General features: G+C 39.1%; 1 protein-coding gene across 1 annotated transcript in view; it reads right to left on the bottom strand.

Annotated features, from left to right (window-relative positions):
- CUNH16orf87 (chromosome unknown C16orf87 homolog) overlaps nt 1-17,706 on the bottom strand; it is a gene marked incomplete at its 5' end in the record, with an annotated part of 19,130 nt that continues 1,424 nt past the window's right edge. The window contains 3 exons of the mRNA XM_009638051.2: nt 1-5,211; nt 11,096-11,278; nt 13,912-14,008. Coding sequence (XP_009636346.2) covers nt 5,093-5,211; nt 11,096-11,278; nt 13,912-14,008 — 399 coding nt within the window. The remainder of the gene's footprint in view (nt 5,212-11,095; nt 11,279-13,911; nt 14,009-17,706) is intronic.

The following is a 17,706-nucleotide window of genomic DNA, read 5'->3' as shown; positions in this document are numbered from 1 at the left end:
AAACCAACAGATTTTTCCATTTCCACTGCCTTCTGCCTAATCGATTTCTTGATTTTGACTTAGACTGCACATCCCACTGAACAGCTAGCAGCTATGAGCAGCCCTTTTTAAAGTAAGAGCAGAAAAAACCACTCTAGCACATTAATTTACAGATATTTGCAGTTCATTATGAATTTGCAATATCTACTGAAGTCATACAGTGTATTTCTGCAGTGTCAACCACAAAACAGCAAAATTGATCACCATTCATCTCTACAGAAAAACTGCTTAATCAGATACAACTTTGGGGCAGCCAGACTTTCTGTAACTACTAGTGAGTTTGAAACTGACAGCCTAAAGGAGAGGGGGGGAAAAAAATATTCTACCACTTATTAGAGCTGTTCTACCATCACTGCTACCTAGGTTGCAACCTCCAAAAAGGGTAGGCAAACAACATCTTGAAATGTTACAGTTGGATTCATTAGGGGATATTTGTCAGAATCCACAGTGAAATAAAGAAGTAGGGAGCTTACAAAACACCAATGGCATTATTAATACTTTGAAGGATAACAACTCACCTGAAAGCATTGGTTAAACTTAACATTTGTTCTGCTGTATTTTCATAATAAGCAAGAAGTGAGGCACAATGGGAAATCTGTAGAGTGAAACAGTTGGTAATGAGAGCCCGACATCTGCTACAAGCAGACCTGGTTCTGCAGACCAGACACCCACAAAGAGTTGAAGGACATCTTCAAGGTCAGTTTTTTTGTAAAAGGAATCTAATTCCTTCCTGCCCAAAACCATTCCACGATGCAAACATAAGCACTGGAAGTAAAGACTGTCGGGAAGTTTCTTCAAACACATGCTCCAAATCCGAACAAGAACACTTGCATAGATGCACCTAGAGATACAAAATAGGACATTGGCAATACCTGCATATGTTCATGTATGCAGAGGAATCATATTCTGCAGAACAGCAACTCAGAAAACCTTAAACAGAACAGTGGTTTAAGACAGCGTTCTGGTTACATTGTTTAATCACAGGTTAGCAATACCTTAAAGGTTATCAGCATCTTACAGAAGTCGAGCACCGTGTCCTGTTTGGCATTAAGACACTAAGCATCCTCAATAGTACAGTCCAAGATACAAGGAAGACACAGCGCTGCTAGTAACCTACATGGATCACTGTTTCACCCAAAAAAAACCCCACCCCCAAACCTACAAAAACTCAAAAAAATTAAAAGGCACTAAGTAAAACCAACCCAAAGACTGTGTTTAGGACCTGATAATTGAAGCAAATATCTCAATTCTAGTCTCCCTCTCTGTAAATCCTGCTGCCCAACCACAGGGTGATGATAATCTGCAAAGTATTCCCCAATACCTTGCCCCATTTTCAACTTTTTAAAATCAATTGCAACAGTATTAGAGTGAAAATAACAAGAAAACTAGAGATGTTTGTAAAATTTGACCAAAGAAAACTTAAAAACAAAAAAAATACAGGACTTCCAGGGGAGCTGCAGAAAAAAAAAGTTTCCTTAAGCCATTTTTTATTAAATTGCCAACTGAAAGTTCAGAGTTATTCAGTCTTGACAAATTATTCATCTCTACCAATTTTTAAGGCTCAAGAGCTAACATCCCACAACTGATGAAGCCATCTACTTTCAGTGCAGATAGCCAGTAACACCCATCAGCAGGATTTTAGGCTCCCAAGTTAGATACGTGCAAGTGATATTCTAAAGAAAAATAATCTTCCAGTGTACTTTCACCAAAAACTATGCTCTTCCTAGTATGAATAGTAAGAACACCTCATTAGACATAATCTAGAATAAGGCTGCCATCTAGTAACAGAACAGAGTAAATGCAGAGAAATCTCAAGCCAGGATCTGAATCTTGAATCTGCTTAATGGTCTAACATGCTATTACACAGACATATAACCACTGGAAACAGTTCTTCTGAAAAAAAGGGAAAAGAAGTGGCAGAAAGCAAAGATTGCTAGATGGTGGTTTATAAACAGGCAGTTCTCCCATATGATCCTAAACTACTATTCATTTTACAACATTAAGTTTATCTAGTCCGGCAAGTCAACATGTAGCTGCAGTATAGAGGTGGAGTCGTATTTTTGTGACAGTTATATAATTGGTCTTCTTTCAAGTTAACTAAAAAACCTGAAGTCAAATTTACTTTTTCTGAAAGATTATTATTATTCTGTGTGAGGTCTTGTGGTACAAGAAACAAATTAAGTTAGACTGAACCATAAAGACATTCAAAGGCAGGGCCTAAAGATTTTATACTGGAACTAAAGAGTCAAAAAAAAAAGTTTCGCATAAGCAACTTCCTGAAGTGTTATGCATTTATTCTTGCTTCTTGGAAACTACAGTTTCCAAGTCAGAGCTGCAGTACTTAGAATTTTACTCTCTCATCATTTAGCTGTCACTGACTTTATTTTACTTTCATAGACTGAGATCCAATACATTTTATAACTATAATCTAGAATGATTTGCCACAGTGTTTCATCCATTGATCATCTCTAACGTAGAAAGAGCTCTTGAGATGCCATTGTGTTGACGCCTATTTCATACAATGCAGACGCTTTCCAGTTCAGTCACTGAATGTATTCCAAGAAATCTGTATCTTAGCTTACCACAACCACTGAGTTACCAGGGCTTTTGGAAGATGCTGAAGTGTCCTGTCTATATAGGAAAGAATGGTTTGTTTCTGGTTGGTGGGAAGAGAAAGTCAAGACTCTTGCTTTTCAAAACCCACTGGCAAAGCAGCACTCTCTTCCCTAGGATATTTTCAAGGCCACCTGCTTCCATCACAGCTTTCTCAAAGAAACTGGAAGCCAGCAGGGGAAGGAAAAGTAGCATGACCACAAGTGGGGAAGAGCTGACAGAAGAGACAAAAGGGAAGACGTACAGAAATGGAACTCAAACACTGTTTCAAGAGAGTCTCCACCAATGAAGGAGAAAAACAGCCTTGCGCTTTTGATAAGTACAAATGTATTTTTCAGTACTTGTCAGAGAAGAAACCAATCTAAATGTTAAAGTCGTAAGTTAAAATTTGTCACATCTAACACCATTAACTTCAGTCCTCTGAAGATAACTTTAATTCCATGTATAGGAGCAGAAAGAAAGAGATACCTGTAGGAATGCAGGTTAGAGCACCAAACAGACTGCATTAGTAGTTCCCTTTGTACCTTCTTAACACATTAGATCTCATTCTAGCAACTGAATCAACACAAGCCTGATCATCTTAAGTTTTCAAAATTAGAACTTCCCTTTTGTCATTCTGACTTTAATAACTTACCACACAAATACATGCTCTATCCTTAACAGTTACTCATCTGTCCTTACTACTGGTATCTGTGACAGGCTACGGTTCTGGAAAGCAGAAGTCTACATCATGTAGGGAAGTGGGTCTCGTGTTTGCTATTCCTCATTTACTGGAATAAAGACAAATGTAGATTAGTGGTTCAAGCGCATTTCCGCACCCATCCCTCTCAGCGTTAGAAAAGACACAAATTACTCCTTAGGAGTTAAGAATTAAAAATCGCTTTCCAGATTTCCTGCTTCTGCTTACAGAATTTGCATCTGATCAGTCACTTGTGGTTCAACTCAAAACTATCACAGCTCCTTCCTTTAACCAGTAACTAATTAGCAGTCAGTATTTGATTGTCTACATTAATAAAAATCTCTGCTTCCACCCAGAGATCAGTTCTGTAACAGAATCTCATTATGCAAGTCTCACTATTAAAGTAATGTAATACTGAAAAGCATGAGTAACACTAAAGAAAAATCAAGACATTTATTTGTATTCCGCTTCTTAGAAAAGAGTGAATGAAAAATGACAAAAAGCTCCTATGTCATATTTTATGAATGCAATTGCCTTCTACATCTCCTCCCTCAGGATTTTACAGGGCTTGAACTGGTTTGGGGTTTTTTTTTGGGGGGGTGGGGGGTGGTGTGCTGTAAGGCAAAACCCCCATATATTTACTAATCTTAGAGTTTTGGCTCAAATTGCACTATATCACTTTAACAAAGATGACTTTGTTGAATGTTTTCCCCAAACCTATTTCTACCAAAACAGCTAATTCTTGCACACTCATGTAGACCTTTGCTTTGGTATTTACAGTCAACAGTCTGAAGACAATACCACTAAGAATTACACTTTCAAAAGACAGACAAAAAAAAGCTGATGAGAGTAAAAGGAACTAGCATATCCTCATCTTTTGGAAATACCAGCAAGAAGATGCTAGCTGCAGATCTACATGTCTGATGGCTGCTTCTCTCCCCCTCCAGTAAGTGATGGTCCAAGAAAGAGTATAGGAGGAGTACTTACCATCTGGACAAGGCAGAGACACAGCAAACAGTGGTTACAAAACAAGCGCTTGGCTCTCAAACTTCAGGAGTCTGACCCCAAAAAGTATATACAATTTTTAAAAAACAACTCTGTAACAGGCAATCATTTTCTAGAGAGAATTCATGAACAATATCAAGTTGTCAAGCAGAATAATCCCCCCAAATGAAATCACTTTAATTTTCTTCCTATAGGAATTATATCACACCTATTAAAAAAAATGCAAATCTGAAGTCACCCCTAGGATGAATACCAGATTTCTAAGAGGATTAAGACCAACACACCCTAAATATCACAAATGTACTTAATTCCCAGTTCAATAAAATATTGGAATATCAATTTATTAAAAAGTTATGTGAACTGTACATACGTAAACTGCAATATAGCTGAAAAATCTGAAATATATAGTTTTAAAGGAAAATCATTTATTTCTGAAAATATTTAAAATATTGCATTTCTGGCAGCAAATTTAAAAGAAGTGCTCTGGAATGGGTGCAGTCTCTCTGTGCATTTGTCTAGCATTTGTCTTCAAGGTGTAAAACATATTTGCTTTCTGATTTTTCATAGCACAATCTTGTGAACACTTTCTTTCTGACTTGTAGAGACAGAATTCGATTTCCAAGAACAGCAGCAGTATTTTTAACAGGAAATACTATGGTCCTTGTCGGTGCAGACAACACAGTTTCCGAGAGTCCACGACACCTTGGAAATATGCTAGCCATTCTGCATATAAATGCACCAGATTGTGCTTACAAATTACAGAATAAGTCTTTGATTGATAATTTTTCTGTTTATTTCCGCCAAGGCCACTGAAAATACGAAGGCCTTTTCATCTGAAAGGTTAGCATACATGTCAACTTCTTTTTCTTGTTTCTCTGTAGAAGAAAAAAAAGTCACTATTAGAAGCTTTTTCCATTATCCAAAGTTAATGCAACTTACACAGTAGTTAATAAATTATATGGAATGGAGTACCAGAATTGAAAGTAAGTTAGACAATCAACTCCTATGCAGGGAAGGATTGAGAGAAAGGAGGAAGGAATGGAGGCACACAAAGGTGCTAGAAGAGTCACAGAATTAGTCATCCAAAAGCATGACTGAATTTCTGTTCTTTAATGACAAAGAAAGAATGAGTCACTAACATTACATTGATTCCTGACACAAAAGAGTATTCAAGTGTTCCTCCAGTTTTGGGGTTTGCATGGTTTTTGGTTTGGTTTTTTTTTTTTTTTTTGCTTTTACATAAATACCTCCCACCCTAGAAAGATATTTCACCATATCCTCATTAAAAATGGCATTTCTCCCCCATCTTACATATAAGTAACAGAAACTCAAAGATTTTAATTACAGTGTCCAAGACCAAAGAGCAGATACATGGCAGAAGTCAGGTTCCCAATTTGTCACCATGAACATTTCCAGACTTTCTATACCACAGACTTTCAATCTTATCCCAGTTATAGAACAATGCTAACACCTCAGTGAGCAAAGGAAAGTCTCTGAATCCCCTCTACTGATGTTGGCTTCTTTCAAGGCTACGGATACACAACAGCAAGGCATCAAGAAGTTTCCGTACTGCAGTGCTCAAGTAAACTAAGTTACACTACAGCATATGACAAAACTAATAGAATAGTACTTTCATAAATACCACTTACTCCAGATCACAACTACTTATGTTCCACTTTAGCTAGCTACGGGTAGCTGACACAACTCATAAAAAAACCAAAACAACAACAACCAGCTTTGTCAGCAGAAGACCAAGGTTGTAGACAGAGAGAAGAGAAGAATACATATAGAGCTTTAAAGGCTGGTGTCTAGCTGTGGAACTCCATCTCTAATCCGAGTTCCACAGTGGCCAGGACTAACTTACAATCACAACACCCACCTGAGCGACCCTTCTGTCCCATTAACACAGACACACACATGCACACTCTTTTTGGCCACACCATACTCTGGCAGACTGTTCCAAGACACCTAAACCAGCAATGGGCAGGTGAAAGAAAGCAGTATTGGAAAATAATGGAAAGCACCATACGGAAGAATGACCCCAGCATCTCTTATCTCCACCTACTCATATGGTTATTCTTTCCATGGGTCCACATTCATGACAACGTTTTTAAATTTGGCCTCATGTCTGATTGTCTGTGTTACAGCTACAGAAACCATTCCAACAGACTACCTTCCCTGTGAAGTCAAGTGCTTGTGTTAAACACCTAAGTGGGAGAAACTGAAAAATCCTTTACCACTGTGTCCTGATTCAATACTGACAGAGACATGCAGCAACAAAACTCTTTAAAGATTTCTAGACAACTTAAAATCACACAGAAGCTCACCTTTCCCCACAAGTAAAATTGCATAGTGAGGAGCCTTGACACACAAAGATGCATCAGTTTTTAGTCTGAAAACAAGAAACTTGCCTTAGCAAAGTAAAACAAATCAAAGTACGTTTAATATTTGGAACGCAAACTATTTCTGCTTGTTCCCTGGCTATGCAAGACAATATTCTCTAGTGCACCGAGTTTGAAATGAAAGTTGAGAAATTGAGTTTTACTGCAAGTCCTACCCTATAGTTTAAGACAAATCACTTTCTGTATGTACGCTCAGTCTGGGTTGCTCCACTTCCTCCCTCCCACCATTTAGAAATTAGCAATGCTGGCAGTTGTTCTGAGCACAGACACTACACACACTGGTTATTCCCCATTAACCTTTTCTATTTTCATATCTAAACCCCTCCCATTTTTTCATACTTCCTGATCCAAACAGCACCCAGCAAAATTAAAAATACTTCCCCTCCCCCTCCCCCCCCCCCCGGGTTACTGTTAACAGATTGTAGATGACTTAGCAAAAAAACTTTCTCAAGTTTCCCTTCCCCCTGTCCTCCCAAAGCACTGGCTTGTTCTGAGAGACTGCGGCTTTGAAGAATTGAAATCTTGGTATCAAATAGTATCAGGGATTCACACAGGTTTGCAGGCATTCTGCATTCTTAAAGACAAATTCCAGTTCTCATCCGTAGCAAGTGAAGAGCTTGCACCTGCCTGACATTTTATCATAACTACTCATAGGATACCATGGTTTCTACAGACACTATTAAAACTTTCCGCTTCACAGTCTTATCTGAAAGTAGTTTTGACTCACTACTTTATTATTAGCAAAAGACTGTCTTACAGAATCACATTCGTTTTGTAAGACGTTAAAAATACTAAGTCTTTGGATATACAACTAAGAAGTGAAAATACTCGGTCTTTCTGTAGAACGCTCTCACATCCTCAGATCTCCTGCAGCCCACTAGACCCACAGCCCTTAAAATTGTCATCTATGTATAAATCAAATATGGACACTCCCCCCTCACAAATTTTGCATGGATTCAAAATCCAAAGTTCTGAGATTGACCATCCAAGTTAGTAAACTACTTCAAACATACACATTGAGCAAGCAAATGTACAAGTAATACAGTAGGAAATTACTGGAAAAGGAAAACTGGGGTCAAGAACTTTAATTCAGCTTAAGTTTTATCAGGATACCGAAATGTATATATCTTTATAAAAAGATTCACCCCTTGTTAAGTCTCAAGTATGCTTTAGTAATACTCCAGGCCACTCTTACTGAATCTCACTTAATGGTAATCTCTTTCAGAAGCAGAACAACCAATACCACTTCCTCCGGCATACAAAGGGGTTTTTGTTTGTTTCAGTATAATTAAGGTTGTTACCTAGATAACAAGGCAGCATGGGAACCTGTCTAGCTGTGTTTCACAGTCCCACACAGTAAAAAAACATACCACCACAAAAATCAGAATCAGATTATTATGAAAATGTATTATCAAAATGTACTGTAGCACTTCTAATAAAGGAACTGACAGTTTTGACAACCCAAGCCTGTAGTGAGAAGTTCCTGTTTTCCAGGGTCATCACATGCTCTGAAACATGTGATACGGATATTCCCTGGGTCCCAGCACTCTGGGATCCCCTCCATCCTCTTGAACTACATCAGCTTCCCATTTCCTCTCCCTCTAGCCCTTCTTACTACATCTTCAGGAAAATAGCTTGTTTTAAAAAGCCCTTTTGCTTCTGCTGTTCTTAACTGCTGTTGAATCCTGCAGCTCTTTGCTCTAATGTGAGCCAGCCACGAAGGATACAAATGAACTAGTCAAAGGCACAGCCATAACTGGGAACAAGCACACTACGTATGAAGAGAGCACGACGCAAGCAAGGAAGCAAAGCTACAGATGTCATGGGTGTCTTCAGGAAGAAAATTTTCACAGCTGGGTGGTCTTCAAATGGACAGATTATCTGCTCTTGTGTGCCATTATAATTCAGGTGTTCTCTGTCCTGTTTTTCATCTACAAATGCACTGAGCATTGCAGAAGCCTGAGGGGCACCAAATACTTCACATCTTTGCAAGCAGTGGCCTCTTTTCAAGTCTTTTGGGGGGAAGAATAGCACGATCTCTAGTGGCAAGTAATGCGTACCCAAAACATCCTAGAAATATACAATAGGCAAGGCAATAATATACTTCAAGTCTAACACTAAGCTAATGTCTTGCACTTCCAGAACCGACTTTCAACGCTATGCAGACTGATATAAGGACTAACAGTGAGTCACACAAAAATCACCTTAATTGCAGTAGAATTAAAGTTGCTTAATACGCTTTTACGCAAGCAACACTATCAAGCAGCAGGTTTGGTAAAGAAAGAATATTTCTAAAATTCCCCACTCCACATGTAGTTAAGACCATTTCATAAGCCACTTGAACAGGGAGAAGTCAATGTTAACTTGTTTTAATTACTTACAAAATGATGGGTTCTCTGCTGAGATTATTTTTATAGCCATATATATCAACTTTTTGTTTGTTTTTTTAAATCTGCCCAATAATCATCACAGTGGGCTACAAACATTACAGTCTGACATAACGAGAAATAAGTCAGAAATAAGAAAATATCACAAGCCCTCTTATTCCTAACCAATAAGGGGTGCTGTACTGGTGAGGAGCAAAGAGTGTGGGTGTGGATGTGAATGCAAGATCTGTACCAGCTCTACAGAAGAGGTGACAGAAGAAATAGTAGCAGTAGTCACAGTACCAAGTAAAGGGGATGGCAGGACAGAAGAAGATGAAGGCAATCTTCTCAAGTGAGATTCAACTTAAAAAAACCCCAAAACACCAAACACCAAGAAAACAACACACTACACACACGCACTTATGCAAAGATCTCACTACAACCGTATTTCTAGTTTTCTATCTCAGAGCACTGGCATATTGTCACATTTCTAAGTATGCAGCAAGAGGTTAAAAACATTCAGCCTAGTTTTGCATAGGAAAACATGTTCTCTAAATATCCCGCATGCTTTCAAATTCTTGTGTTTTGGAGACTATAAGACACGCATTAAGAGAATGGGTATTTTCTTTTGATTGCTTAGATTGCTTTCCTCTTTTTCAGGGAACAGCAAAGAAGATTTACTTTTATAGGGCAACCCAACAAGCTTGCAAGGATTTTCAAACTAAACCTCTGTGTGAACTAGACTGGCAGTAAAATGCTTAGAAATGATCCTATAGGTGCTGGACAAAGCCTAGCTTGGATCAGTAACAAATAGGGAAGCTCTGTATTCTGAGAAGCTACATACATCAATAAGCCATATACAACAGTGAAGAGATTAGATATTATAAGTGTATTCCTATTACAGTAAAGCAATTGCCAACCAGAAAACATACAAAAATCAAAGTTCTATCTCCTCTTTCCACAGCCAAAGCACTAAAACAACAACAAAATTCCATTTTATACTTTGCTTTTATAGAAAGAAACTTTAAGAACGATTTACATTAAACAGCAGACACAACAAAACTGTTTTTGAAAGTTAGAAGATAAAGGAATTCACTTTGCAACATGGATTATCACCCATTTTTGTTAACAAATAAGGTGGCGGGAGTGGGGGGGAAACCAGTTGCATTTCTGAGTTATGCCACAAGGCATCCTTGATGGTTTCATTAGTTTTAAGAACAAGATCTTCTGAATATTTATATGAAGTCTTGTTCTTCCCCTCCTATCTGCCTTCCAAACTTTTTAAGTCTATGCTAAGTTTTGGATTAATTATTCAGGCCTAAAATTAGTATCTCCAAAACCACAGCTAGCAAATGCAGTCTCAATAGGCTCTTAAAAAAATAGGAATCCTGAGTGACAGTCACATACTTGAGGGGCTCCAAAATTACTCTATTGCATTTAACAGTCTCTTTATTGTATAAAGATTAAGAACAGCAGGTCACCATGGAATCTTAATAAGCAAGGAGGCATTCTTTTCTCTAGAGTATTACCCTGTAGAAACATGAGACAAAAATTCAGGCCATAGTAGTGACTCAAGATGGCCTCCAAAAGGTTTCAAGACATTTTTTAAGCAATCCAATCATACTAATCACTCTCTGATAACAGGCATCATTATGTTGTTTGTCCTTATGATATAAAGCAGCAATACCTCAGAAAAATAAACAAAACCAAACAACCTACTAAGCACTACAGTCCAGTGGCTTTCAATCTACATGTCAAAACTTGATTTGGTGGCTAAAAATACAGATTTAGTTCTTTGTAGTTAGTTCCAATCAGACACTGAAACATAAAACCAGAGGTCTCTGCAGGTGTGAAACAGCCTCTTCCCCATGTTAAGATATCAGGTATTGACTGAACTAGTCTAATTACTTAAATGGTTTGAAAGGTTTATTGATAAAAAAATCTTCATGCAAAAAGAAAACCCAATGAACATATTTCTCCAGTTCTCATACCTCTTTCTTCCTCGTGCTTTTTGGCTGAGGCACTCTTCGGTCTTCCTCTTCCTCGTCTGCTATGATCTGAATGGCTGTTAGACCTGGATCTTTTTCGGTTTTCTAAGTCTTTATTTACTGCAGAATTTATCTTCTCTCGCTTAACTCTCTCTGTCCGTCTTCTTTTGGCCTCACTCTTGTTTTCTGCACAAATGAATAGAGATGGCATGACTTAGAGTTGTTTTCATCTTTGTTATTAATTTACTCCTAGTGCTTTCCTCACCCAATCACCTTTTTTTCTTTAAACCTCTTAGCAGAAGTGGTTAGATGTCTTTGGGGAACAATTACAGCTGCACAATATCCATGGAGAAATTAAGGTGTCAGATCCAGGATGATACTTCACTTCTTGATTACAAGGATCAAGCCTTTAATTACTTCAAATGCATTTTGCAACATGAGACATTTTGCTAGTACATAAATTCACCGTTTCCCATGATAAGATGGAAAAAAAACTACAGATCACAGCCATCAAGACTGCCCAGTGCATGTTTCCACTAGCCAAAAAAAAAGTTTATCATATAGGCAAACAGCAAAGTACTTAATCTTCTTTTGACACTAACAATGAAATCATTCTTGCTGCTCACACAAATCAAGATGCTGAGTCAACAATGCTGTCAGTAAATGCCATATTACATAGCATACATGTCCCACCAATTCTAGCCTATGACAAGGCCTCATAATACTTAATGCTGAACAGGTGTATTGTTTTCCTACACACCAGAGTCAAAAAAGAGTATTTACACAAGTTTCACTTCTAAGTTAAGTATGGATTAACAAGCTTGGGTACTGAAAACAGTAGTCACCACAGCACACTATTTAACACAGACAGGCTGCAGCACCATTCTGCAGTAGCTGTATTTTTGAAAATGCCAGCACAATGTTTTCTAAAAGGAGTTGCAGTTACCTCACGAGCACAATACAGACATACATGGTCCCCCACTATGTCTTCCTGGGGAACTGGCTTCCTTTTGCTGCAGTTGTCCTCTTTATCTTGTGTAGACACAGGGTACAAACTGGACAGCAGAGTAACTTGTCACTAATGTTAGTACAAAATCTGCATTTCACAGCATCACAAAAAGGCTGATGTAGCAAGTGACCTCTGGAGACCAACCTGTCCAACCCCCCTGCTCAAGCGGGGCCACCAAGAGCCGGTTGCTCAGGACCACATCCAGATGGCTTTTGAGTATCTCCAAGGACGGAGACTGCACAATCTCTCTGGCAACCTGTGCCAGTGCTCAGTCACCCTGTGTTTCAGTTTGTGCCCCTTGCCTCCTGTCCTATCACTGGTCACCACTGACAAGAGCCTGGCTCCATCTTCTTTACACCCTCCCTTCAGGTATGTATATACATTGATAAGATTCCCCCAAGCCTTCCCTTCTCCAGGCTGAACAGTCCCAGCTCCCTCAGACTTTCCACAGAGGAGAGGTGCTCTGGTCCCTTCATCATCTTTGTGGCCCTTCAGTGGACTCTCTCCAAAATGTCCATGTCAGCCTTCCACTGAGGAGCCCAGAACTGGACACAGTACTCCAGCTGTGGCCTCACCAGTGCCGAGTAGAGGGGAAGGATCCCCTGGACCCACAGGCAATGCTTTGCCTTGTGTGGCCCAGAATACCTTCAGCTGCCTTTGCCACAAGGGCACATTGCTGGCTCACATTCAACCTGCTGTTCACCAGGACCCCAGGTCCTTTCCTGGAAAGCTGCTTTCCAGCAGGGTGGCCCCCAGCATACATCTGTGCATTTCCTATGTACGAAGCTGAATTATACAAGAGCTTTGCTCCACCAGATTATGGCTTTCAGCTTCATTTGAAAACTACTTCACCAACTTTCAAATAAAACAATTGGGGAGGGGGAAAGAAAATCGACTAACACTTCCAAGCAGTACCACAGACATTGCTTAACCTCCTCCACCTTGAAAGTTCAGTTATCTGGCCAATGTCACAATTCCTACAAGCTTGTAAAGTACAAGTATCCTTCAAAACAGTAATATAAGATATCAAATACTTAGTTTCCATTTTGTAGGCCTGGTACATAACTTTAAAAAGCAGACATTATAAATCAGATTTCTTTTGTTTTTTAAATGTCATCCCTGACAGGTGCTTGTTCTGACTAATTCCTACTAGGACTGGAGGAAGTGATAAAAATGAACACAAGGAGAATGTTAATCATGCCAGAATGCATATTCAACCGACTTCTTACTGCGCCCATCAACAACAAAAGACACACAAGTCAGACACAAAAAAGGCACTATTTTTTTAATTTAACCATGCAAGACCCACCTGGTTTTAGATTAAACATATGACCAATTTTATAAAAAGTGCCATTCGGGTGTTCACGAATAAGTACAACTCAGCATAACTTCTTCAAAAAAAAGAGGATTTTTACTTTCAGAAAACCCAGCTTCCATCAGCATGTACTCTGCAATATGATCCCTTTGGCACCTCCAGACATTTAGCTTCAAAACAGGATTAACTGAAAGCTTTCTGTTAGCTATTTTGCATGGTGGTCACTATTTTGCATAGTGCATGTGCAGCTAGAATATATACACAATAAATGCCAACACCACAAATACAAAGAAAGTAAGACTGAAAACGCTGGCTTCCCCCCCCCCCCTCGAAATTCAAGAAAAATTAACATATTAGTCTACCATGCACAAATTCAAGGGAAAGTGAACTGACAACAGTCAATTTACACAGAGAAGTAAAATACTCTATCCTTTGTGTCCAAGAAATAAAGGGAAAGAACTGTTGTCCACTTCTTCTTGTCTCTGCAAGTATTACCTGTGATGGGTGGTGATCTCTCAGACCGTTTAGCATGCAAGAGTTTTCGACTAATAAATATGTAGCCACAGGGACATGATTTACATGCAACAGGAACCTGGGAAAACAAAAGACAAATATTTCAGATCATTTCAAATTATGACAAAACTCCCATCCAATGAACAAAAAACCCTAATAACTTGTATTTTGTCCTCAGCGATATCTCTTCAAATTCAGTCTGTACTGTAAACAATGGCCTGTGCTATTACACAACTGTATTTAAATATAGCAGAAACAGGTTCAGCTGTGAATCACCTACCAAGCCTCTTCTTTATGCAGTTGTTTGTTAGAAATAAAGCTTGAAATGTACAGCTGCTGTGACCGCTTTGCGCTACAAACCCTTTTCCCCAGACTGTCAGGAAAGGGGTGGGGCAAAGTGGAAAGCACTAAAGCAAGGCTGAATTAGACTAGAAATATAATTTCTCTTCAGAGCTCTTGGATATCCCCAGTCAAATCAGTCAGACATTCCCAGTTGTCCTTCCTTAACTTTAAAAAAAAAAAAAATTAAAGGAAAAATAAGAGTTAAAACTATCAGTACATTCTGAATACATTCAGAAGCATTTGGACGCAACCCCTTTAGAGAGCAGGAACAGCTTTAAACAGGAGGCACAATAGAGCCCGAAGCAAAACAGATGCATTTGTACCACGCTCCACACCACTGCTGTAGACAAGGCTGCACGGTTACAGAAGGGCCTAGTTAATTCAAAATGCAAATAACCTACCACAGCTAGTCAAAAGCTGACTGCAGGCTGAAGAGTGAGAGAGACAGCTAAGCAGTCAGGAGCAGTGCGTTCCCCCAGCATAAGACAATTTGAAACAAGATGAGAAAATCTGAAAATGCCACACTTACATGAAAAATGACAAAAATCTTACTCTGAGCAATTAAACAAAGTGATGCTGATAAATTACAAGCCTCATTACCTTCACTTAAAGCCAAGATCTTCCAAGATCTTTTAAAGTAGTAAGGAATACACCACATTGCTTTGATTAGGTTTAAGACTGAAAACATAAATCAAAGCAAGTTTAAACAGAGATCTGGAAGAGATTAACACACATTAAAGTCAAGTCATGTTGAAGCACGGCAGTGGGGAAAAAAAAGCAGGAGGTAATTTCTCAAATGTAATTCTTTAAGACAGGTCTCTACAGGTTTGCCAGTGTCCACTGAAACAAACAGGAGTTCAGAACCATGACTGCCTGTTCAACTTTACCGGACATGCAGAAGAACCAAGTTCCAATGTTCTACTGGCTAGGAAAAAACCCTGCTAAATTAATACACAAATTTGTAAAGGGGGACTTTGTAAAAGGGGGACTTGTAAGAGGGGGACTGCTCAGAATAAACAAATTATTTTGCTTTCTGCAGCACATCTTAACTCCTGTACTTCAGCCTATGAATGGCTTACAGACACTTTTGATACAGGTTTTATAGAATGGGAGACTTTAGTTCCTTTTATGGAGGCACCAAAATAATAAAAACAATTTTCATCAAGGTTTATTGAACTTTAAAGCTCAGAATTTAGCAGACTTATGTGCACGCTTATCTCCTTGCTCATAAGTCAGCATAAGAGTTCTAAAAACCACTATCTGGCAGATAGCTTGTCTGTATTGTTAAGGGGATACAGGAGTTCCATTTAAGCCCATTTTTGAACACCTGGGTCTCTCCAATAATTACGTTTCCAGGCTCAGCCTAAAAAAAAAAAAAAAAAAAAAAAAAAAAAAAAAAAAAAAAAAAAAAAAAAAAAAAAAAAAAAAAAAAAAAACACAAAAAGTGGGGAAAACCACCCAAGGGGATTGGAGCAGACCCAATATTGTTCAATAAACTTAACTGTGTTTAGCAGAACAATATTGTTCTTGTATTACAGGTTTGGCATGTAAGTGTGTGTGACGTTGGGAGGGGGTGGATTTAAGTGCAAAGGGGCTTATTCACTGAAAGATACCAGTTCTCCTTTGAAGGCCTACACCGATAACATCCTGTAATGTAATTATTAAGGCAACATAATCCTACAAATGCTATTTTACTCTGCTTAACATTCTCCTAACCAAAAAGAAATTGAGTTTCTCATAAAAGAAAGTTTACCTGAAGCTAAATTAAGAAGTGATAATTATTTCTTCTGACTGACCACAAATACTTCAGGCTCCCTAATTTAATGGGGCTGTGCCTAGGTTGTGAAAATATCATCAAAACCCTTCCTTTTTTATTTTAAAATAGTCTAAATGGTAATTACATATCAACTAACTTACAAGAGAAAAAGTTTTAAAGCCTAAGAAGTGTTACTCAATATTGTGCTCCAATATTTGTGGCTGTCCAAATATTTCCATGCATGCCACTTCTAGCAAAGAAATCAGAAACAAATGTAAAGCCCTTGTTTACGGAAGAATTTAAGAAATGCTAGTACAGGACGCAACCACTTAACGAGTCACACGAGAGCTTCCCTGCACTCTGCAAAGGGCTGACTTGTACTGTAGGTTTTAAGTTCCTTGTCCTCTCTTAAAACATTTGGCACTGGAAAACAAGGTCCCGTGAGCAATGCTTGTGCCGAGGCAGGACACATATGCACATCAATTCCACGTTAGCCACAGAGGAGTTGCTAACAGAAAATCTACACTGACGTATGCACATAGTGTTTTTTAGTTTTAAAGCGCAGAACAAAGTGCAAGTTTCAGTGTGAGCTTAAAAAGCCTACGTTTGCTTACTTGCTTTTCCCATTGTTGGCGGTTTGACATTCACTATTTTAAAAAAACAACCAAAACCAATATTCAACTTCCTACTCATTTTAATTTCTTCTTTCACCAACTGAATAACCAGAACTTGGCACACAACTGTTTCTCAGAAATGTGCTTCAGTGACATGCTTAACATGTGAGCATTTGCAGTGGTTCATCTATTGCTTACAGCATGAAAGGATGCCCCCCGCACAGCTTAACGTTCCAAACGGTTCCAGGATGAGCAGAAACACTGTGAGGACTATGCAAGTCAGAACAAACAAGATTACTTACAAAGAATAAAAAAAACGTAAAGGAAAATGGCGTAAGATTATTTTTAAGGATAGCTAAAATAGGGTATACCAGTCAAGTTTCAGGAGCAAATGAGAGAGACGCGTTTCCCACGATGGCATGTAGCAGCCTCTCGCCGAGCCCGGCAGCAGCCCTCCGCAGCGCTGGGCTATTGTTCCGCAGAGGAACACTGCTGCAACCAGCTGGCCTGGTTTTAACAGTAACATCATTACCAGTAAAAAAGCGTAAATGAAGACAAGCTGGTGATGTAGTAACAGGTCGAATCAGCTGTTGTTAATGTTTAACTGTGAGTGAGTCCATTTCGTACACATAACAGGACTGCAGCGAGAGGTAAAAAACAGTTCACGTATACATTTGGGCTACCCGGTAGAAACTGCAGTGAAGGTCTCAATTCCGCCGTTTCTCAACTACTCCATGAGAAAGCGGCACAACTGAACGCTCTCCCGGCTGGCCTTCGGCACGTTAGTCATCCAAAGGGCAAACTGCATTGTGCAAGTTACCGAGTTCGTTATATTTTTAATAAATTACACAGTTACTAAACAATAGTAGGGCATGAAGAAAACAATTCCAACGGTCGCTTCAGCATTATATAACTCTCGCACCGCCCCGCAAGAGGAACACGACAGCCGACCCACGTCGCAAGCAGCGACTGCAAAGGCAACAACTAATTTACTCCGTACAAACGCCGCTCCCCGGCGGCACGGGGACAACTCCGGGGTTCTTCCCCCTCCTCCCCCGGAGCGAG

This window comes from Egretta garzetta, unplaced genomic scaffold, assembly GCF_000687185.1.
Source record: "Egretta garzetta isolate BGI_Z169 unplaced genomic scaffold, ASM68718v1 scaffold354, whole genome shotgun sequence".
Classification (NCBI taxonomy): domain Eukaryota; kingdom Metazoa; phylum Chordata; class Aves; order Pelecaniformes; family Ardeidae; genus Egretta; species Egretta garzetta.
Note: the sequence above shows the minus strand (reverse complement) of the source record. Positions and strands in the feature narration are given on the sequence as shown.